This window comes from Heterodontus francisci, chromosome 18, assembly GCF_036365525.1.
Source record: "Heterodontus francisci isolate sHetFra1 chromosome 18, sHetFra1.hap1, whole genome shotgun sequence".
Classification (NCBI taxonomy): domain Eukaryota; kingdom Metazoa; phylum Chordata; class Chondrichthyes; order Heterodontiformes; family Heterodontidae; genus Heterodontus; species Heterodontus francisci.
This window is the reverse complement of record NC_090388.1, coordinates 414043-437381: the sequence shown is the minus strand read 5'-3', so window position 1 is coordinate 437381 and position 23339 is coordinate 414043. Positions and strand designations below refer to the sequence as shown.

Here is a 23339-nt window from a genome sequence, read left to right as displayed (position 1 = left end):
TTGCTCTCCTACCTATCTTTGGAACATATGTTCTGTCTCTTCCTCCAAGTCATTGATGTAGATTGTAAACAGTTGAGGCCCCAGCACTGATCCCTGTGGCGCTCCACTAGTTACAGTTTGCCAACCTGAAAAGGACCCACTTATACCTACTATTTCCTGTTAGCTAATCAATTCTCTATCCATGCTAATATGTTGCCCCTTTACCATGGGCTCTTATTTTTGTTTAGTAACCTTTGATGTGGCGTCTTGTCAAATGCCTTTTGGAAATCCAAGTACACCATACCCACAGCTTCCCCTTTATCCATGTTGCTTCGTAGTTCCTCAAAGAACTCTAATAAATTAGCTAAACACTATTTCCCTTTCACAGAACCATGTTGACTGCCTGATTGCATTGAGATTTTCTAAATGACTTGCTGTAACCTCCTTAATGAATTTTCACTATGAAAGCCCATGGGTAACGGGGAAATGTGGCAGGTTGGATCCAAAATTAGCTCAGTGACAGGAAACAAAGGGTAGTAGTTGACGGATGTTTTCGCGAATGGAAGGCAGTTTCCAGTGGCGTTCCACAGGGCTCAGTGTTGGGTCCCTTGCTGTTTGTGGTATATATTAATGATTTGGACTTAAATGTGGGAGGCATGATTGGGAAATTTGATGACACAAAAATTGGCCATGTAGTTGACAGTGAAGAGGATAGCCATTGATTCCAGAATGTTGAGTGGGCGGAAAAGTGGGAAATGGAATTCAATCCAGAGAAGTGTGAGGTAATGCATTTGGGAAGGGCAAATAAAGCGAGGGAATACACAATAAACGGGAGGATATCGCGAGGGGTAGAGGAAGTGAGACCTTGGAGTGCATGTCCACAGGTCCCTGAAGGTGACGGGACAAGTAAATAAAGTGGTGAAGAAGGCATTTATTGGCTGAGGTATAAAATACAAAAGCAGGGATGTAATGTTAGAACTGTATAAACCACTGGTTAGGCCACAGCTGGAGTATTGTGTACAATTCTAGTCACCACATTACAGGAAGGACATAATTGCCCTGAAGAGAGTACAGAGGACATTTGCAAGAATGTTGCCAGGGCTTGAAAGTTGCAGCTGTGAGGAAAGATTGGATCGGCTAGGGTTGTTTTCCTTAGAACAGAGGAGGCTGAGGGGAGACTTAATAGAGGTGTTAAAAATTATGAGGGGCCTAGATAGAGTAGACAGGAAGGACCTGTTTCTCCTAGCAGAGAGGTCAATTACCAGGGGGCACAGATTTAAGGTGATAGGTCGAAGGATTAGAGGGGACATGAGGAAAATCTTTTTTCATCCAGTGGGTGTCTGAAATTCACTGCCAGGAATGGAGATGGAGGCAGAAACCCTCCATTCTTTTAAAAGGTACCTGGATCTGCACCTGAAGTGCTGTAACCTGCAAGGCTATGGACCAGTGCTGGAAGGTGAGATTTGATTGGGTGGCTAGTTTTATTTTTGGCCGGCACGGACACGACGGGCTGAATGACCTCCTTCTGTGCCGTAATTTTTCTATGGTTCTATAATGAGTGTCAAGCTAACTGGCCTGTAGTTTCCTGCTTTCTGTCGTCTTTCTTTCTTGAACTGTGGAGTTACATTTGCAATCTTCCAATCTGATGGGACCTTTCCAGAATCTAGGGAATTTTGGAAAATTTAAAACCAATACATCCACTATCTCAGTAGCCACTTCTCTTAAGACCCTAGGATGAAGTCCATCAGGACCTTGGGACTTGTCAGCTTTTAGTTCTAATAATTTTCTCAGTACCCTTTCCCTGGTAATAGCAATTGTTTTAAGTTCCTCCCTCCCTTTCAACTCTTGACTGTCAATTCTTTCTGGGATGTTATTTGTATCCTCTACAGTGAAGACAAATGCAAAAAATCTGTTCAATTCCTCTGCCATTTCCTTACTAATTATTAATTCCCCAGACACACTCTAGAGGAGCAACGCTCACATTACTTTTTTCCTTTTTAAAATGCACGCTACTATCCATTTTTATATTTCTAGCTAGCTTTCTCTCGTACTCTAGTTTCTCTCTCATTCTTTATCATTCTTTGCTGTTTTTTATAAGCTGTGTTTGCTGACAATATAACCACTAGGTGGCGCAGTACTAGCACATGCGCAAACGCAGCCTCTTCTACTGAAATATCACTATCTGCGACATTCAGGCAGCTGCCAGGATTAAAGATGGCGTTGCTTAGTTTATCACAGAAAAATGTAGCTGCTCGATTTATCACCCAGCTCTCTGGCCTCTTGCTCCCCACTCTCCAGCCCCTCGCTCCCTGCTTCCTGCCCACACTCTGGCCTCTCGCTCCGCGCTTCCTTGCCCCACTCTCGAGCCGAGAGCGGCGGCAGCGTGAGCGCTCCGTTCTGTTCTGTGGACCTGCTTGACCAACAAAAATCGAAGTGTGGCGTCACTGGAGAGCTGCTAAGTGATTAGTGGGTATTTCTTTCTTCCGCGTCTCTTGTGTTTTTTTTAAAGTTTTGGCCAAGTGATTTAAATCAGACGATGTCATTACTGGTTAAGCGTACACTTAAATAGTTTTTTTTTTAAATACTAAGATCCAAATTAATTAATTAAATAGAAGAGATGACTGGGCAGGTGATGTGTTGCAGCTATAGTATGTGGGAGATGGTGGACACCTGTGTGATCCACAGTGGCCACATCTGCAGCAAGTGTTGACTGCTCGAGGTACTTCAGCTGAGTGTTGATGAGCTGGAGTCCGAGCTACAGACACTGCGACATATCACGGAGGGGGAGAGTTACCTGGACAGTGTTTCAGGAGACACTCACACCCTTTAGATTAACTACCTTGAATTCGGCCAGTGGTCAGAGACAGGAGGGTGTGACTGCGAGTGAGGCAGGTATGGGATCCAGAATTTAGCTTTGGAGGAGCCTCAGCCAGTGCCCTTATCCAATAGGTATGAGGTTCTTTCTCCCAGTGTAGACGAGGGCACAGACTGTAGGGAGGAGGAGTGAACTAACCACGGCACCGTGGTTCAGAGCGCCATTCAAAGGGGGGGAAGAAAAGAGAAATGTAGTTATAATAGGGGATAGCATAGTTAGGGGAGTAGATAATGTTCTCTGCAACAAAGATAGAGAGTCCCGAAGGCTGTGTTGCCTACCTGGTGCCAAGGTTAAGGACATTTCCTCTGGGCTGGAGAGGAACTTGGAGTGGGAGGGAAAAGATCCAGTTGTCGTGGTCCACGTAGGTACCAATGACATGGGTAGGACTAGGAAAGAGGTTCAGCTGAGGGACTATGAGCAGCTCGGGGCCAAATTGAAAAGCAGAACCACAAAGATAATCTCCGGATTACTACCTGAGCCACGTGCAAATTGGCATAAGGTAAATAAGATTGAGAGGTAACTGTGTGGCTCAAAGATTGGTGTGGCAGGAATGGCTTCCAATACATCCAGTACTGGGGAAAGAGAGTTGTTCCGTTGGGATGGGCTTCACTTGAACCATGCTGGGACCAGTGTCCTGGCGAATCGTATAACTAGGGTTATAGATAAGGCTTTAAACTAAATAGTGGGGTTGGGGGGGGAGGGTTCCAGTGAAAGGATGTTTAAAAAGTCGAAAAGAAACAAGAAAGCAGAGGTGCAGAGCAGTGAAGGACCATACATTAATCAGAGTGACAGGAAGGGACAGAGAATACAAGCACAAGAGTACAGCAGAAATTAGAACCAGAGTAGGTAAAAATGGTAAAAAGTCAAAGTTTAAGGCTCTTTTTATATGAAGACACATAGCATTTGTAACAAGATAGATGAGCTGACTGCATAGATAGAAACAAATGAATATGATTTGATAGCTATCACTAAGATGTGGTTTCAGGATGGCCAGGACTGGAATCTCCATGTTCAAGGATATTCGACATTCCGGAAGAATAGGCAGAAAAGGATTATTGTTATTAAAGGAAGGGATCAGTGTAGTTGTGAGTAATGATATAGGTGTAATAGATCATGTTGTAGAATCAGTTTGGGTGGAAATGAGGAATAGCAAGGGGAAGCAATCATGGGTGGGAGTGGTCTATAGGCCCCCGAAGAGTTACCTCTCTGAAGGACAAGATATTAATCAGGAAATAATGGAGGTGTGTAAGAAGGGCACTGCAATTATAGGTGATTTTAATCTGCATATAGACTGGACAAGTCAAATTGGCAAATGTAGCTTGGAAGACGAATTTGCAGTGCCTCAGGGATTGTTACTTAGAGCAATTCGCTGCAGAACCTACCAGGGAACAGGCTATTTTAGATTTGGTATTGTGTAATGAGGTAGGATTAATAAGAGATCTTGTAGTTAAGGATCCTTTAGGGGGAAGCGATCATAACATGATAGAATTTCAAATTCAGTTTGAGGGTGAGCAACTTGGGTCTCAAACCAGTGTCTTCAACTTAAACAAGGGCAATTACAGAGCTATGAAGAAAGAGTTATCTAAAGCGGGCTGGGAAGATAGACTACAGGGAAAGTCAGTAGATGAGCAATGACAGACTTTTAAGCAGATATTTCATAACACTCAGCAAACATTTATTCCAGTTAGAAGGAAGGATTCGAAGAGAACAATGAACCACCCGTGGATAACAAAGGAAGTTAAGGAGAGTATCAAATCAAAAACAGGCGTACAATGCAGCAAAAATGAGTGGTAGGCTAGAGGATTGGGAATTTTTTAGAAATCAGCAGCAGATGACTAAAAAACTAATAAAGAGGGAGAAAATTGATTACGAGAGTAAATTGGCAGTAAATATAAAAACAAACAGTAAGAGCTTCTATGGGTATATTAAAAGGAAGAGAATAGCTAAAGTAAGTGTGTGGCCCTTAGAGGATGCGACATGGAAATTAATAACAGGGAACAGGGAAATGGCAGATAATTTAAACCAATATTTTGCATGGTCTTCACGGTGAAGGACATTATAAACATCCCAACAGTAATAGTATGTTGGCCTTCATAGTGAGAGGATTTGAGTACAGAAGCAGGGATGTCTTGCTGCAATTATACAGGGCCTTGGTGAGGCCACACCTGGAATATTGTGTGCAGTTTTGGTCTCCTTATCTGAGGAAGGATATTCTTGCTATAGAGGGAGAGCAGCTAAGGTTTACCAGACTGATTCCTGGGATGGCGGGACTGACATATGAGGAGAGATTGAGTCGGTTAGGATTATATTCGCTGGAGTTCAGAAGAGTGAGGGGGGATCTCATAGAAACCTATAAAATTCTAACAGGACTTGACAGGGTAGATGCAGGAAGGATGTCCTCAATGGTGGGGGAGTCCAGAACCAGGGGCCATAGTCTAAGGATATGGGGTAAACCTTTCAGGACTGAGGAGAAATTTCTTCACCCAGAGAGTAGTGAGCCTGTGGAATTCGCTACCACAGAAAGCAGTTGAGGCCAAAACATTGAATGTTTTCAAAAAGGAGTTCGATATAGCTCTTGGGTCTAAAGGGATCAAAGAGTATGGCGCGAATGCCGGAACAGGCTACTGAATTGGATGATCAGCCATGATCAGAATGAATGGCGGAGCAGGCTCGAAGGGCCAAATGGCCTACTCCTGCTCCTATTTTCTATGTAATAGATGAGCAAGGTGTAAATGGGAGGGAGGAACTTGTAACAATCTCTATCATGAGGGAAAAGGGGCTGGACAAACTGATGGGACTAAAGGCAGACAAGTCGCCAGGACCTGATGGCCTGCATCCAAGGGTTTTAAAAGAAGTGGCTGCAGAGATAGTGGATGCATTGGTCATAATATACCAAAACTCACTGGATTCCGGTAGGGTACCAGCGGATTGGAAAACTGCTAATGTGACACCCCTATTCAAAAAAGGAAGGAGACAGAAAGTAGGAAACTACAGACCAGTTGTCTTAACATCAGTCATTGGGAAAATGCTAGAGTCCATTATTAAAGAAGAAATAGCAAGACATTTAGAAAAACATAATGCAATCAAACAGAGTCAACATGGTTTTATGAAAGGGAAATCCTGATGGATAAATTTGTTCGAGTTCATTGAGGATATAACAAGCAGAGTGGATAAAGGGGAACTGGTAGATGTGTATTTGGATTTTCAGAAGGTGTTTGATAAGGTGCCACATAAAAGGTTATTGCTCAAAATAAGAGCTCCGGGTATTGGGGGTAATGTGTTGGCATGGATTGAGGATTGGCTAATGCAACGAAGGCAGAGAGTTTGGATCAATGGGTCTTTTTCAGGTTGGAAAGCCATGACTTGTGGGGTGCCACAAGGATCGGTCCTAGGGCCTCAACTATTTACGATCTATATTAATGACTTGGAGGAAGGGACAAAGTGTAGTGTATCCAAATTTGCTGACGATACAAAAATAGGTTGGAAGGCATGTTGTGATGAGGACACAAAGAATCTGCAAAGAGATATAGATAGGTTAAGTGAGTGGGCAAAAACTTGGCAGATGGTGTTCAATGTGGGAAAGTGTGAGGTCATTCACTTTGGTAGGAAGAATAAAAAGGCAGATTATTATTTAGATGGAGAAAGACTACAAAATACTGCAGTACAGAGGGATCTGGGTGTTCTTGTACATGAAACACAAAGTTAGCATGCAGGTGCAGCAAGTAATTAGGAAAGCAAATTGAATTTTGGCCTTTATTGCTAGGGGGTTAGAGTTTAAAAATAGGGAAGTCTTCTTACAACTGTGCAGGGTGTTGGTGAGGCCACACCTGGAGGACTGTGTACAGTTTTAGTCCCCGTATTTAAAGAAGGATATACTAGCATTGGAGGCAGTTCAGAAAAGGTTCACTAGGCTGATTCCTGGGATCAAGGGGTTGTCTTATCAAGAACGGCTAAACAGGTTAGGCCTTTATTCATTGGAGTTTAGAAGAATGAGAGGTGATCTTATTGAAACATATAAGATTTTAAGGGGGCTTGACAGGGTAGATGTTGAGAAGATGTTTCCACTGGTGGGGGAATCTCGAACTAGGGGACATGGTTACAGAATAAGGGGGCACACATTTTAAACTGAGATGCGAAGGAATTTCTTCTCAGGGCGGTGAATCTCTGGAGTTCTCTGCCTCAGCGAGTTGTGGAGGCTAGGTCACTAAATATATTTGAGGAGGTAGATAGATTTTTGAAATCTTAGGGAGTCTAGCGTTAGGCGGAGCAGGCCCGAAAGAGAAGTTGAGGCCTGGGACCGATCAGCCTTGATCTTATTGAATGGTGGGGCAGGCTTGAGGAGCTGAATGGTCTACTCCTATTTATGTTCTCCAGCTGCCCACTTCCTGCCCACCTCCACCACCAGCACCACCCCCCCCCCCCCAGCCGCTAGTTCCAGGCCGTGCCATTTATCTCCTCTTGACCACTCACTCCCACATTCGTTCATTCTTTGCGCATTGCCCGAAGAAGCAAGTCGGGCTGGGAGGGGTGACTGGTTGATGTAGGAGCGAGTGGCCGAGAGGAGGGAAGCGGGCCTAGAGTTAGTGGCTGGAGGAGAGCGGGGAGGCGCAAGGAGTGAGAGCTCGGGGGGTGCGGGGGGGGGTTGTTGTGAGGAGCAGGGAACAGTCGAATGCTTTACCGTGTATGCACGGAGACCGAACAGGCGCGTTACGTGATGATTTTTTCCCACGCATGTGCCAGCCAGTCCTGGCAAGATGGTAGGCCGCGCATGTGCAGAGAGCAGGAACCTGTTTGCGCATGTGCACAGTTTGCAGCACTGACCTCAGCAGACTGCTGTGTTATCAGGAGTCACTTTGTTTTTTATATTCTGTCCAATCTTCTGACCTGCCATGACTCTTTGCTGAATTGTTCAGTTTTTCTTTCAATTTGATACTGTCTTTAACTTCCTTAGCGAGTCACGGATGATGTGCCCATCCCCTAGAGTTTGTCTTTCTCACTGGAATGTATCTGAGTGTTATGAAATATCTCCTTAAGTGTCTGCCACTGCATCTCTAATGACTGATACCTTAACCTAATTTCCCAGTTTACTTTAGCCAGCTCTGTCCTTTTATTGTATATGGCCTGGTTCTCTTGAATTCTTGTGACATGCATCATTCACCTTTTTTTTTTGTTTCATCATAATCTCTATCTCCATTGTCATTCAAGGAGCCCTGTTATTGGTTCTTTTACTTTTTTTGCCCCTGTTTGGAATGGATATGCCTGTATACCTGCAGCATCTCTTCCTGTCAGTCTTTGACTCCATTCTGCCCTGGCTAGATCATTTTCATTGCTTTGAGGTTGGCCCTCTTCCAATCTAGATGTTCTACCTTATTTTGTTCCTTGCTTTTCTGTGTTACTAGACCAAACCTCATGATACGATGATCACTCTTGTCTGAGTGCTCCCCGACGGACACTTGGCCCACCTCACTCCCCAGCAGCAGATCCAGCAATGTCTCCTTTCTAGTTGGACTGAGAACATACTGATTAAGGAAGTTCTCCTGAACACATTTTAGAAATTCCTCCCCATCCTTGTCCTTTACTCTTATAAAAAAAAATTATCCCAATCGATATTTGGGTAATTAAAGCCCCCCAATATCACCACTCTGTACCTTCCGGTAGAGCCTGCAGTACGAACGGGGAGCGGTTAAATAAAACCCGAGGATCGCAGCCTACAGCAATTGCCTTCCAGGAGAGAAGTGGACAGGAGTCCAGGCACACCTGCGTTTGAAAAAACAAGTAAACAGTGACATCACAGGAAAGCTGCAAGGTGATTGGTGAGTAACTGCTGCTTGGGAGTATCAGTAAATAGCTGAGTTATAGCGTCTCAACAACTGGCAGACTAAAAACGAGTTTAAAAAATTAAGTATTAATAAGGAACAAGTGAGTAACTGGTGAGTTTTTTTGAGTAAGGTTTATTTTAATTAGTGAACTATTGATTTGTTAGGATTTATCAGTACGAGTAAGGTTATATTGATGGTTCTAAGGTGTTTTAGTATTGGTAAGATTTCTTTTTGCTTAGCAGTAGCAAAGGGTAAAGTAATGAATAAATGAATGGCAGGGGTGCTTCAATCTCGAGATTGTATCTCTTATGCCATGTGGGAGCTCCAGGATGCTTCCCGTATCCTGGAGAACCATTTGTGCAGAAAGTGTTGTCAGTTGAAGCAGCTTGAGCTCCGGATTTTGGAACTTGAGCAGCAGCTGGCGACTGCGGTGCATTCATGAGGACGAGAACTACATGGATAGCACGTTTTATAGATGTAGTCTCCCTGCAGCTTAAGAGTATGCAGGAAGAGAGGGAATGGGTGACTGCCAGGCAGGTAGTGCAGGAGACCCCTGAGTGCATCTCACTCTCTAACAGGTATTTAGTTCTGAATACTGAGGAAAGTGATGCTTCACGTGGGGAGTGCAGCCAGACCCAAGTCCATGGCACCACGGGTAGTTCAGCTACACATACAGGGGTACAGGGAAGACTGGAAGAGTCATAGTGATAGGTGATTCAATAGTCAGAGGAACAGACAGGTGTTTCTGTGGCTGCAGACGGTAATCCAGGATGGTGTGTTGCCTCTCTGGTGCCAGGGTCAAGGATGTCACTGAGTGGCTGCAGAGCATCCTGAAGGGGGAGCGTGAAGAGCCAGCAGTTATGGTCCACATCGGAACCAACGACATAGGTAAAAAGAGGGATGTGGTCCTGCAGTCAGAATTTAGGGAGCTAGGTAAGAAATTAACAAGCAGGACCTCAAACGTAGCCATCTCCGGATTAAAGCCTGGCTACCCAACCCGAACCTGACTCGACCCAACTACATGTGTTGGGGTTAGGTCGAAATTCCGAGTCCAGCATTCCGGGTCGGGTCAGGCTGGAGACTGCTTCCATGAAGTCATGGGATCAGGCTTACCCATGATTCCCCACAACCCCAGCTGCAGGAATAGCCTGCTGCTGGAACAGATGAAGGAGATTTGTGTCGGGTCGGGCACGAGAAAAAAGTTCAAAGGCTCGGGTCCGGTTCGGGTTGGTTGTGGTTGGATCGGGCCTGGGTCGGGTTTTAATTTTATACCCGAGCCAGGCTTTACTCCAGATTACTCCCAGTGCCATGCGTAAGTGAGTATAGAAATAGAAGGACAAGACAGATGAATACGTAGCTGGAAAGATGGTGCAGGAGGGAGGGCTTCAGATTCCTGGGACGTTGGGACTGGCTCTAGGGAAGATGGGACCTGTACAGGCCAGATAGGTTGCACCTGAACAGAGCCGGGGCTGAGTTCCCTGCGGGACGTTTTGCTCATACTGTTAGGGAGGGTTTAAACTAGTTTGGCAGGGGGATGGGACCTGAGGGTAGACTCAGCTGGAACAAAATCAGAAATGAAAATGGAAGGCAGAAAATTAATGATGAATCTGGAAGACGGAGGAAGCAAAGGTTAGACGATAAGAGTTTGGCAGTGCTCCAGGGTATCTATTTCAATGCAAAGGGTACAGTAAATCATATAAGCTGAGGGCACTGATAGACGCATGGTAGTATGGTATAGCTATTAGGGAAACATGGCTTAAGGAGGGACAGGAATGGCAGTGCAACGTTCCTGGTTACAGGGTTTTCAGATACGATAGAGAGGGGGTGGGGGGGGAGTGGCAATTTTGATCAAAAACAATTACAGCTGTGGGGAGGGAATGATATGTTGGAAGGCTCATCAAATGAGGCCATACGGATTGAACTAAGGAACAACAAAGGGGCAATCGCACTTCTGGGACTGTACTATAGACCCCAAACAGTCAGAGGGAGATAGAAGAGCAGGTATGTAGGCAAATCTGAGAAGTGCAAGAACAATAGGGCAGTAATAGGGAATTTTAACCACCCCAATATTAACTGGGATAGTTTTAGTGTGAAAGGAATTGAGGGAGCAGAATTCTTGAGGTGCATTCAGGAGAATTTTTTTGCCCAGTATGTAGCAAGTCCAACAAGAGTGCGCAGTTTTAGACTTCATTTTAGGAAGTGAAGCTGGGCGGGTGGAAGGAGTGGCAGTGGGAGAGTATTTTGGTGGTAGCGATCATGGAGTCATAGTTATACAGCACAGAAACAGGCTCTTCAGCCCATCATGTCTGTGCCAGCCATCAAGCACCTATCTTTTCTAATTCCATTTTCCAACACTTGGCCCGTAGCCTTATATGCGCCTCAAGTGCTGTAAACTGCAGGGCTACGGGCCAAATGCTGGAAGGTAGGATTAGAATGGGTGGATCAATTTTCGACCGTCATAGACACGATTGGCCAAGTGGCCTCTTTCTGTGCCATATGATTTTCTATTCTGACTATATCCCCTTGATGTTCAATGGCATTACCAGCACTGAATCCCCCACTATCAACATCCTGGGGGTCACCATTGACCAGAAGCTGAACTGGACCAGCCACATAAATACCCCGTGGTTACAAGAGTAGGTCAGAGGCTGGGAATTCTGCGGCGAGTAACTCACTTCCTGACTCCCCAAGCCTGTTCACCATCTACAAGGCACGAGTCAGGAGTGTGTTGGAATACTTGCCACTTGCCTGGATTGGTGCAGCTCCAACAACACTCAAGAAGCTCAACACTATCCAGGATAAAGCAGCCCGCTTGATTGGCATTCCAACCACCACCTTTGAACATTCATTCCATCCACCACTGACGCACAGTGGCAGCAGTGTGTACCATCTACAAAATATACTGCAGCAACTCACCAAGGTTCCTTCGGCACCTTCCAAACCTGGGACCTCTACCACCTAGAAGGACAAGGGCAGCAGATGCATGGGAACACCACCACCTGCAAGTTCCCCTCCAAGCCACACACCATCCTGACTTGGAACTATATCGTTGTTCCTTCACTGTCGCTGGGTCAAATCCTGGAACTCCCTTCCTAACAGTACTGTGGGTGTACCTACCCCACGTGGACTACTGTAGTTCAAGAATTGGGGATGGACAGTAAACACTTGCCTAGCCAGCAATGCCCACTTCACATGAATGAATAAAATAAAAACTTGTCCGCCCATTCCATCAACCTGTCTGTCCTCTTGACGTTTATCACTATTCTCTTCAGTTCACAATACTTACAAGTTTTGTGTCATCTGCAGATTTTGAATTTGTGCCCTGTATACCCAAGTCCAGGTCATTAATATATATCAAGAAAAGCTGGGGTCCTAATGCTGACCAGCCCCACTGTATGCTTTCCTCCAGTTCAAAAAAGCAACCGTTCACCGCTACTGTTCCCTGTCACTCTGCCGATTTCGTATCCAAGCTGCTACTGCCCTGTTTTTTCCATGGGATCTAACTTCGCTGACTAGTCTGTTATGTGGCACTTTATCAGATGCCTTTTGGAAGTCCATGCACACCACATCAACTGCATTATCCTCATCAACCCTCTGTTACCTGATCAAAAAAAGCTCCATCAAGTTAGTTAAACACTATTTGCCCTTAACAAATTTGTGCTGTCTTTCTTTGATTTAAACTGCAATTGTGCAAGCGGCTGTAAATTTTGTCCCAGATTATCATTTCTAAAAGTTTCACCAGAACTGTGGTTAAACTGACTGGCCTGTAGTTGCTGGGTTTATCCTTGCACATTTTTTTGAACAAGAGTGTAATAACATTTGCAATTCTCCACTACTGTACTTAAGGAGGATTGGAAGATTGTAGCCAGTGCATTTCCATCCTTAGTTCCCCACTGTTGTATCCCATCTGCTATTGGTGACGTCAACTTTAAGCACAGGCAGCCCATCTCATACTTCCTGTTGTTTTTTTTTTTTGCCCATCCAGTGTCTCAAGTACCACCTCTTTTACTGAGTTCAGTAGAATCTTCTTTCATAGTAAAAACTGATGCAAAGTACACATTTAATACCTCAGTCATGCCCTCTGCCTCCAAGTATAGATCCCCTTTTTAGAGCCTAATTTACCCACCCCTCCTTTTAATATTTATGCCTAAGAAAGATTTTTGGATTCTCCTTTTAGTTGCCCGTCTCCTCTTTGCCTCGCATTTCTTTTTTTCACTGCCCCTCTGAACTTTGTGCTCAGCCTGGTTCTCACTTGTATTATTAACCTTTCATGCACCCTATTTTCTGCTGCACCTTGCTATTTCTTTCATCATCTAGGGAGCTCTGCCTTTGATTGTCTTACCTTCCCCTTTGTGGGAATATACCTCAACTGTACCCAAACCGTGTCTTTTTAAAGAGGTAGCCTATTATCCCATTACAGATTTGACTGCCAGTCTTCAATTCCAATTTACTTGCGACAGGTCTGTTCTCAACCACTGAAACTGGCTGCCCTCATTACACATTTTTTCCTCCAGATTGTTCCTTGTTCTTTTCCATTGCTGTTCTAAACCTTTTATGATACTATGATCACTGTTCCCCCTGCTGACACGTGATCCACTTTAGAGGCCTGCTCAGGTCGGGAAAAAGGAACCCGACCGAACCACAGCAGACCTGAGCCAGACCCAACCATCCGTTTACTTGCCTTCCTGACACCGAACCCGCAAGAAGCTGCAGCGCATAGGTGATGACGTCATAGTGACATCACTCGTTCACTGCGCAGACTCAGTTTCGTCCCAGACTCCCAGCTCAGGTAATTAAAAAAAAAAAATAAATAAATAAATTCTATACTTGCCAGCAGAGCACTTACTGTGTGTGTCCGAGCCGACCTGGACTCTGCCTGACCGGAGCCCGAAAGCCGCACCCGGAAGATGGGCCTGAACCCGACACGTCGTCGGGTTCAGGTTGAGTAGCAGGCCTCTAATCATTTGACCCATCTCATTCTCCAAAATCAGATCCTGCAATGTCTCCTTCCTTATTGGGTCAAAAACTTATTAATCGAGAAAATTCTCCTGAACGCACATCAGAAATTCTTCTTCCTCTCTGCCTTGTACAATATTGTTATCCCAGTTATATTAAAGATCCCCAATATCATTATTCCAGTTAGTGGAGGCGGTGACTTAGTGGTAATGTCACTTTAATCCAGAGGCGCAGGCTAAAGCCCTGGGGACATGGGTTTGAATCACACCACGGCAGATGGTGAAATTTGAATTCAATTAATAAAAATCTAGAATTTTTAAAAAGCTAGCCTAATGGTGACCATGAAGCCATTGTCGGTTGGTGTAAAAACCCATCTGGTTCACTAATGTCCTTTTAAGGAAGGAAATCTGCCGTCCTTACCTGGTCTGACCCACATGTGACTCCAAACCCACAGCAATGTGGTTGACTCTTAAATTACCTCTGAAATCATCTAGCAAGCCACTCAGTTTCTCGAACACCATTGGGGATGGGCAATAAATGCTGGTTTTGCCAGTGACACCCACACCCCTTGAGTGAATAGAGGTGCAAAAACTTTAATTTCCCAGCAAATATGCTCCTCTATGTCTTTTTCCCTCTAGTTGGCGGCCTATAGAATATATCCAGTCGTGTAATGGTACCTGTTTCTTAACTTTAGTTAAATAAATTCTGTCCTTGACTGCTACAGAACATCCTCTCTCTAGCACTATAGTATTCCCAAATCAGTACTGTCACCTCCCTCTCAAAAGATTACATTTTACATTGAGGGAGAGAAGAGTGGGTCTAAGACTAGTATTTTAAACTTCAATAAGGGCAATTATGAGGGCATGAAAGCAGACTCCACAAAAGTGGACTGGCAAAATCGGTTAAGAGATAGGTCCATAAAGATGCATTGGTAGACATTTAAGGGGATATTTCAGAATATACAGAATTGATGCATTCCAACGAGAGAGAAAAATTCCAAGGGGGAGGACCCACCATCCGTGGTTAACTAAAACAGTTGAGGATAGTATCAAACTTGAAGAAAAAGCATATAATTGCGCAAAGATGGATGGCAGATCAGAAGATTGGACAGAATATAAAAAGAAGCAAAGAATGACTAAAAGATTAAGGGAAAATTAGAGTATGAGAGAATGCTAGCTGGAAATATAAAAACAGATAGTAAAAGTTTTTATAGATTTTTGAAAAAAGACTTAACAAAGTGAGCGTTGGCCCTATAGAAAGTGAGTCTGGGGAATCGATGGAAAATAAGGAGATGGCAGATGAATTGAACAGGTATTTTGCATTGGTCTTCACCATAGAGGATATAAGTAACAGAAATAGCTGTGTCAGGAAATGGAAGGGAGGGAGGAACTCAAGAAAATTGCAATCACCAGGGAAGTGGTACTGAACAAATTGTTGGAGCTGCGGGCTGACAAGCCCCCAGATCCTGATGGACTTCATCCTAGAGTCTTAAAAGAAGTGGCTAGTGAGATAGTTGATGTAAAAGCAAAATACTGCGGATGCTGGAAATCTGAAATAAAAACAAGAAACGCCGGAAATACTCAGCAGGTCTGGCAGCTTCTGTGGAGAGAGAAGCAGAGTTAACGTTTCAGGTCAGTGACCCTTCTTCAGAACTGGATAGTTGATGTGTTGGTTTTGATTTTCCAAAATACCCTAGATTTGGGGAAGATTCCATTAGATTGGAAAATAGCCAGTGTAACTCCTGTTTCCCTCCCTTTTTGAATAAAGAAGCAGGAAACTACAGGCTTAAGTTAACTTAACATCTGTCACAGGGAAAATGTTGGAAGCTATTATGCAAGACATTATAGGAGGGCACTGAAAAAAAAAGGTAATCAGGCAGTCAACAGGGTTTTGTGAAAGGGAAATCATGTTTAACCAATTTATTGGAGTTCTTTTGAAGAAGTAACATGTGCTGTGGAAAAAGGGGAAACTGGTGGATGTGCTGTACTTAGATTTCCAGGAGGCATTTGAAAAGGTGCCACATCAAAGGATATTGCAGAAAATAAAAGCTCGTGGTGTAGGAGGTGATATATTGGCATGGATAGAAGATTGGCTAGCTAACAGGAAACAGAGTAGGCATAAAAGGGTCATTTTCTGGTTTGCAAGATGTAACGAGTGGTGTGCCACAGGGATCAGTTCTGGGACCTCAGCTTTTTACAATTTACATAAATGACTTGGATGAAGGGACCAAAGGTATGGTGCTAAATTTGCTGATGAGACAAAGGTAGGAAATAAATTGTGAAGAGAACAAAGGGATATAGAGATAGGTTAAGTGAGTGGGCAAAGATTTGGCAAATGGAGTATAATGTGGGAAAATATGAAATAGTCCATTTTGGCAGGAAGAATAAAAAAGCATATTATCTAAGTGGTGAGAGATTGCAGAGCGTTGAGATGCAGAGGGATCTGGGTGTCCTAGTGTATAAGTCTTAAAAGGTTAGTATGCAGGTACAGCACTCAATTAGGAAAGCTAACAGAATGTTATCATTTATTGCAAGGGGAATTGAATACAAAAGTAGGGAGGTTATGCTTCAATTAACGGGGTATTGGTGCGACCACATCTGGAGTACAATGTACAGTATTGGTCTCCTTTATTTAAGGAAGGATGTAAATGTGTTGGAAGGATTTCAGAGAAGGTTTACTAATACCTGGAATGGGCAGGTAGTCTTATGAGGACAGGCTAGGCTTGTATCGCTGTATTTTAGAAGAGTAAGAGGCGACTTGATTGAAACATATAAGATTCTGAGGGGTCTTAACAGGGTGGATCTGGAAAGGATGTTTCCCCTTGTAGAATCTAGAACTAGATGTTTAAAAATAAGAGGTCACTCATTTAAGGCAGAAATTAGAAATTTTTCTATGAGGGTCTTGAGTCTTTGGAGCTCTCTTCTTCAAAAGACAGTGGAAGCAAAGTCTAAATGTTTTTGAAGGCAGAGGGAGATAGATCCTTGATAAGCAAGGAGGTGAAAGGTCATTGGGGGTAGGCAGGAATGTGAAGTTGAGGTTACAACCAGATCAGCCATGATCTTATTGAATCCAGTGATATTTATTTAACACCTAGTCCAGCCCCTTTGAGCCAGGTCTGCATTATCGTCACACCATCATATTCCCATGTGGCTATTTGTACCTGCAGTAAAAATCTGAAGTCATCCACTTCGGTAGGAAAAACAGAAATGCAGAGTATTTCTTAAATGGTGGAGATTGGGAAGTGTTGATATCCAAATGGACCTGTGTCCTAGTTCATCAGTCACTAAAAGCTAACATGCAGGTGCCAAAGATCCAAAGAGGAGGCATATAAAATTGCCAGAAAAAGCAGCAAGTCTGAGGATTGGGAGCAGTTTAGAATTTAGCAAAGGAGGACAAAGAGGTGGATTAAGCGGGGGGAAATAGAGTAAGAGAGTAAACTGGCAGGGAACATAAAAACTGGCTGTAAAAGCTTCTATAAATATGTGAACAGAAAAAGATTAGTGAAGGCAAATGTAGGTCCCTTACAGTCAGAAACGGGGGAAATTATATTGGGGAAGAAAGAAATGGCAGAACAATTAAACACATACTTTGGCTCTGTCTTCACAAAGGAGGACACAAATAACCTCCCAGAGATGTTAGGGAACCAAGGGTCTAATGGGAGGGAGGAACTGAAGAAAATCAGTATTAGTAAAAAGAAAAATAGTGCTAGGGAAATGAATGGGGTTGAAGGCTGACATATCCCCATATCAATCAGATACTGTACTCTTTATCCCAGAATCAAATACACCAACGAGGTTTCTTTATTAAACAACAAAATTATCAGTCTATTATAAAAACAAGACTTTTCCAGTAACGAAGCAAAGCATTAACACACAGATTGAAATATGAAAGTTCCCTTTTTAATCACACACACAAACTCACACCCACACTGGGGACAAAAAAGTAAATAAATTATCTCTGCAGAGTTCTGTTACAAAATGAAAAGACAAAAAAAAATACTTTGGCCAAATACTTGCTAATTCTTGAAGACGAGAAAATGTGGAATAACAAAGAACAAAAACAAAGAACAAAGATAATTACAGCACAGGAACAGGCCCTTCGGCCCTCCAAGCCTGCACCTATTTTCTAAGGTTCTGTATCTCTTTTCTTCCTGCCCATTCATGTATCTGTCTAGATACATCTTAAAAGACTCCATCGTGCCCGCGTCTACCACCTCCGCTGGCAACGCGTTCCAGGTGCCCACCACCCTCTGCGTAAAGAACTTTCCACGCATATCCCCCCTAAACATTTCCCCTTTCACTTTGAACTCGTGTCCTCTAGTAATTGAAACCCCCACTCTGGGGAAAAAGCCTCTTGCTGTCCACCCTGTCTATACCTCATGATTTTGTACACAAAATGATGTCAGTTCCTTTTAGTCTGACGTCCGGGTTTACAGAGACTGGTCACTGGGATCTTTTCTAGAGCAGTTCTTTACAGGCGGCGTTGAGGATTAATCTGGCAGGTTTTTTTCCAACTTCTCAGGAGAAATGTGGCATCAACAGTTTCGGTTATCACCCTGAATATGCAAGGTTTTTTCGGCGACAGGAGGAAAGCAATGAATTGCGTGTTTTTTTTTTTCCTTGACAGGCTGATCTTCAACTGTCTTCAAAACTGTTCACATCCCAACTGAACTGAAAACAATATCTAAACCCCAAACAGGAAGTCAACCTCTTGACCCTCCGGTTTCCTCCCACAGCCAAAGACTTGCAGGTTGATAGGTAAATTGGCCATTGTAAATTGCCCCTAACGTAGGTAGGTGGTAGGAAATATGGGATTACTGTAGGGTTAGTATAAATGGGTGGTTGTTGGTCGGCACAGACTTAGTGGGCCGAAGGGCCTGTTTATCTCTAAATAAATAAATAAATAAATATGGCTTTTCTGTAAACATCTCCCCTTAGTCCAAGGTTTCTGTTTGTTTTACCTTCAGATAGGTACTCTCTGGTACAGGTTGCTTTTAGCACACCTTGATTCTTCCAGTAATTGCTTTCACAGTCAAGTGTCCTTTTAATGAATACAGCCCAGCATTTCTTCAGACTTCCAAATGAGTTCATTTCCAATTTAAATGAGTCCTTAAAAACCTATTTTTAAAAAAAAATAGAAGCACACTCAACTTTGTCCAGGTCATGAATTGTCCTGGAGTTCCCAGATGCACTCCAAAGGACTGATGTATCCTGTCATGCTTCTATTTAGTTATTTCTTAAGTTTAGTTAGTCTTAACAGTTTTAAACAAAAACTGTTAAAAGAAATATACTGGTTATTCCAGTTGAAAACTTATTGAATCCCAAGTTGCCTGCAGTTAAATAGTTGACAAGTTAACAGGAGGTAAAACTAATGTTTAAAAAGTTTTAAAGTAGGCCAAGTAGTCCCTGCTGGAAGTGGAATGCTGACACTGTTCAGAAATTGTAGATTCTCGCAGGGTGGTGGATGGTCGGCACAGACTCGGTGGGCCGAAGGGCCTGTTTCAGTGCTGTATCTCTAAACTAAACTAAATCTAAACTAAACTATTTTATGTGATCACATCAGACTCCATTTTATGTTTTCACTGTTGTATGGAAACCTATTTTTCTACTAGGAAGCAGGCATATTGTATGTGAGAATACTTCACGGGTGGGAATCTTAACTCTTGCTACAGGGTGCTGTTTATGTGCTTGATCAAGAGGATAATTGGATATGCAATAGCCTTATTAATTGGGTTGATTGTATCTTGCTTATGCTCAAGCTTTTAAAGGACTTGCTATTGAATTTTTAAGACAGTTCACCTTGCACGATTAAAGACTATGCAAAGGATTTAGTGCTGGATGGCAGGGCTTAGAATAACAGTTACACAATTGAATCTTGTATTATACAAACTTAACTAGGTATTTACTATTCTCACTTTGGCAATGATTCTCATTGACTCATTGAATATGGAATGAAAAACTCAGCCTGATTGTTTTCTTTTCTTCCAATACAGTATGATGAAGAAGGTGAAGAGGCAGATGATGAGGTACTTCTTTTCCATTTGATCGGACATATGCTTGGCAAAATTATCCATTTCTGTTCCTGATTACAGTACGTTCATTGTTGCTTTGATTTCAATGGAAGTATTAGACCACCTTCATTGTCGTCTTTATTTTAAACAGGAAGGAGAGGAAGAAGCCGATGAAGAAAATGACCCCGATTATGACCCTAAGGTGGGAATTTGAGGAGTTTCCTTTCCAGAAAAGTCTTAGTATTGCAGGAAAAGTGCTAGTGCCGTACAAAGCCTGTTTTTTTTTAACAGATATAATGTGTACACTATTGGTGAAAGTCAACATTACTATTTTATCCAGTTCTATCATCATCTTTTGTGGGATTGTCTCATTCGCACATGCACACCACTGAAATGGTTTTGAACCATTTTCTCAAGTCGTCATCATCTGACTAAAATGTTGTGCAAGGAGTGTTGGCATTTTAAACCTATTGTGAGCAGTATTATGCTAGCAGAAATAGGCCTGTCTCAAACCATGGTTCCTTTTTGAGATGAGAGAATACCAACCAACACTAGAAAAAAATTATTAAGTGTTGCATTAAGATATAGTGAGTCTTGAATTCAATAGAGAGGCTAGAGAAGCTGGAATTCTCCTTGAGCAGAGACCTGGGAGCAGAGCGGAGCGGCGGCTGGCAGACCAGCCTGGATCCTGATCCGGAGCGGCGGCTGTAAATAAAGAGTGGGGCTCGAGGCCCTCTTTCACTTACCAGGGAGCAGAGCGGAGCGGCGGTTGGCGGACCTGCGAGGAAGCTGATCCAGAGCAGCGGCTGGCGGACCTGTGTGGAATCTGATCTGGAGCGGCTGACTCCCTGTGTGTCTCAGCACGCGCTGAGACTCAAAAAAGAGGGGGAAAAAACTTAAGTCACATCACGGGAATTCTGCAAGGTGATTGGTTGGGTCAGTAACAGCTGTTAGTGCATTTAAATTATTTAAAAAAGGGATTTAAAAAAAAACAAGTGATGAGGTGAGTAGTACTACTTAAATTAGAGTAATTTATTAAGGACTTTAGATTGTAGTGGGTCGTGTTTGGAGTAGAACAAGACCCCTAGTGTAATTAGTATTTTTTAAAAGTGAGTAACTAAATTTAAAGGTAAGTCATGGCAGGAGAGCTCAGCCCCGTGATGTGCTCCTCCTGCACTATGTGGGAAATCAGGGATGCTTCTAGAGTCCCTGACAACCATGTGTGCAGGAAGTGTATCCATCTGTAGCTACTGACTACCCACATTACGGAGCTAGAGCTGCGGGTGGATTCACTGTGGAGCATCCGCGATGCTGAGGATGTCGTGGATAGCACATTTAAGGAGGTGGTCACACCGCAGGTAATGGCAGCACAGGCAGAAAAGGGATGGGTGACCACCAGGCGGAGTAGTAGGTGCAGGCAGGTAGTACAGGAGTCCCCTGTGGCCATCCCCCTCTCAGACAGATATACCACTTTGGATACTGTTGGGGGGGGGGGGGGGATGACCTCCCAGGGGAAAGCAGCAACAGCCAGGTCTGTGGCACCAAGGATGGCTCTGCTGCACAGCAGGGAGAAAAAAGGAGTGGAAGAGCTATAGTGATAGGGGATTCTATTGTAAGGGGTGCAGATATAGGAGTTTCTGTGGCCGTAAACGTGACTCCAGGATGGTATGTTGCCTCCCTGGTGCTAGGGTCAAGGATGTCATGGAGTGGCCGTAGGACATTCTGAAGGGGGAGGGTGAGCAGCCAGAGGTCGTGGTTCACATTTGTACCAACGACATAGGTAGAAAAAGGGATGAGGTCCTGTAACAAGAATTTAGGGAGCTTGGTAACAGATGAAAAAGCAGGACCTCAAAGGTTGTAATCTCTGGATTACTCCATGGTGCCACGTGCTAGTGAGTTTACAAATAGGCGGATAGAGGAGATGGTGCAGGAGGGAGGGCTTTAGTTTCCTGGATCACTGGGTCTGTTTCTGGCAAAGGTGGGACCTGTACAAGTTGGACGGGTTGCACCTGAACCGGAATGGGGCAAGCATCCTTGCTGGGAGATTTGCTAGTTCTGTTGTGGGGGGGGGGGGGGGGGGTTTAAACTAATTTGGCAGAGGGATGGGATACTGAGTGGAGGTACAGGAGGGGGTAATATAGAACAGAAAGTGAGTCTGTCTGGAAGGCAGAGCAAATAGACCTGGTAAGGCACAAGGGAAAAATGCAAGGCTGGATTGCATCTATTTCAATGCAAGGAGTCTTACTAGTAAGGCAGATGAATTGAGGGCATTGATTAGCACATGGGATTATGATATTGCTATCACAGAGACATGGTTGACGGAGGGACAGGACTGGCAGCTCAATATTCCAGCACATAGAATCTTCAGGCGTGACAGGGGAGGGGATAAAAGAGGAGGTGGTATTGCACTGTTGATCAAGGAGTCAATTACTGCAGTAAGGAGGGATGATATCTTAGAAGGTTCCTCAAATGAGGCCATTTGGGTAGAACTTAAAAACAAAAAGGGGGCAATCACTTGGCTGGGTGTCTACTACAGGCCTCCAAACAGTCAGGAAGAGATAGAGGAGCAGATATGTAGGCAAATCTCAGAGGTGTAAAAATATTAGGGTAATAATAGTAGGGGATTTCAACTACCCCAATATTAGCTGGGATAGTCTTAGTGCAAAAGGCTTAAAAGGGACGGAATTCTTAAAATGCATACAGGAGAGCTTTTTGAGCCAGTATGTAGAAAGTCCTACAAGAGAAGGGGCAGTATTGGACCTAATCCTAGGGAATGAAGCCGGTCAAGTGGTAGAAGTGTCAGTGGGGGAGCATTTCGGGCATAGTGACCATAACTGTAAGATTTAAGGTAGTTATTGGCAGCGCAGTGGTTAGCACCGCAGCCTCACAGCTCCAGCGACCCGGGTTCAGTTCAGGGTACTGCCTGTGCGGAGTTTGCAAGTTCTCTGTGACTGCGTGGGTTTCCGCCAGGTGTTCCGGTTTCCTCCCACAGCCAAAGACGTGCAGGTTGATGGGTAAATTGGCCATTGTAAATTGCCCTTGGTGTAGGTAGGTGGTAGGAGAATTGAGGGAAGGTGGGGTTGTGATGGGGAATATGGGATTAATGTAGGATCAGTATAAATGGGTGGTTGATGGTCGGCACAGACACGGTAGGCCGAAGGGCCTGTTTCAGTGCTGTTTCGCTGTATGACTCTATTATGGAAAAGGACAGAGATGGATCAGAAATACAGGTACTGAATTGGGGGAAGGCCGATTTCAATATGATAAAACACGATCTGGCCAAAGTGGACTGGGAGCAGCTACTTTTCGGAAAGTCTACGTCACATCAGTGGAAGTCATTCAAAGAGGAATTAGTGAGAGTTCAGAGCCAGCATGTACCCGTTAAGGTGAAGGGTAGGACTAACAGGCCCAGGGAACCCTGGATGTCAAGGGAAAAAAAAGGAGGCTTCCGGCAGATCCCAAGCGCTGAAAACAGCGGAGGCACTAGAGGAGTATAGAAAGTGTAGGGTGGCACTTAAAAAAAGTAATTAGGAGAGCGAAGAGGGGGCGTGAAAAAACAATGGCGGGCAAGATAAAGGAAAATCCCAAGGCATTTAAGTATATTAAGGGTAAGAGGATAACCAGGGAAAGAGTAGGGACCAAAGTGGTAATCTGTGTGTGGAGCCAGAGGACATAGGTGAGGTTTTAAATGATTGCTTTT

General features: G+C 43.9%; 1 protein-coding gene across 4 annotated transcripts in view; it reads left to right on the top strand.

The window, feature by feature from the left end:
* nap1l1 (nucleosome assembly protein 1-like 1) overlaps positions 1-23339 on the top strand; it is a 173195-nt gene that overhangs the window by 119102 nt on the left and 30754 nt on the right. For all 4 annotated transcript variants that reach the window (XM_068050081.1, XM_068050078.1, XM_068050080.1 and 1 more), the window contains exons 13-14: positions 19622-19654; positions 19791-19841. In XM_068050081.1, coding sequence (XP_067906182.1) covers positions 19622-19654; positions 19791-19841 — 84 coding nt within the window. The remainder of the gene's footprint in view (positions 1-19621; positions 19655-19790; positions 19842-23339) is intronic.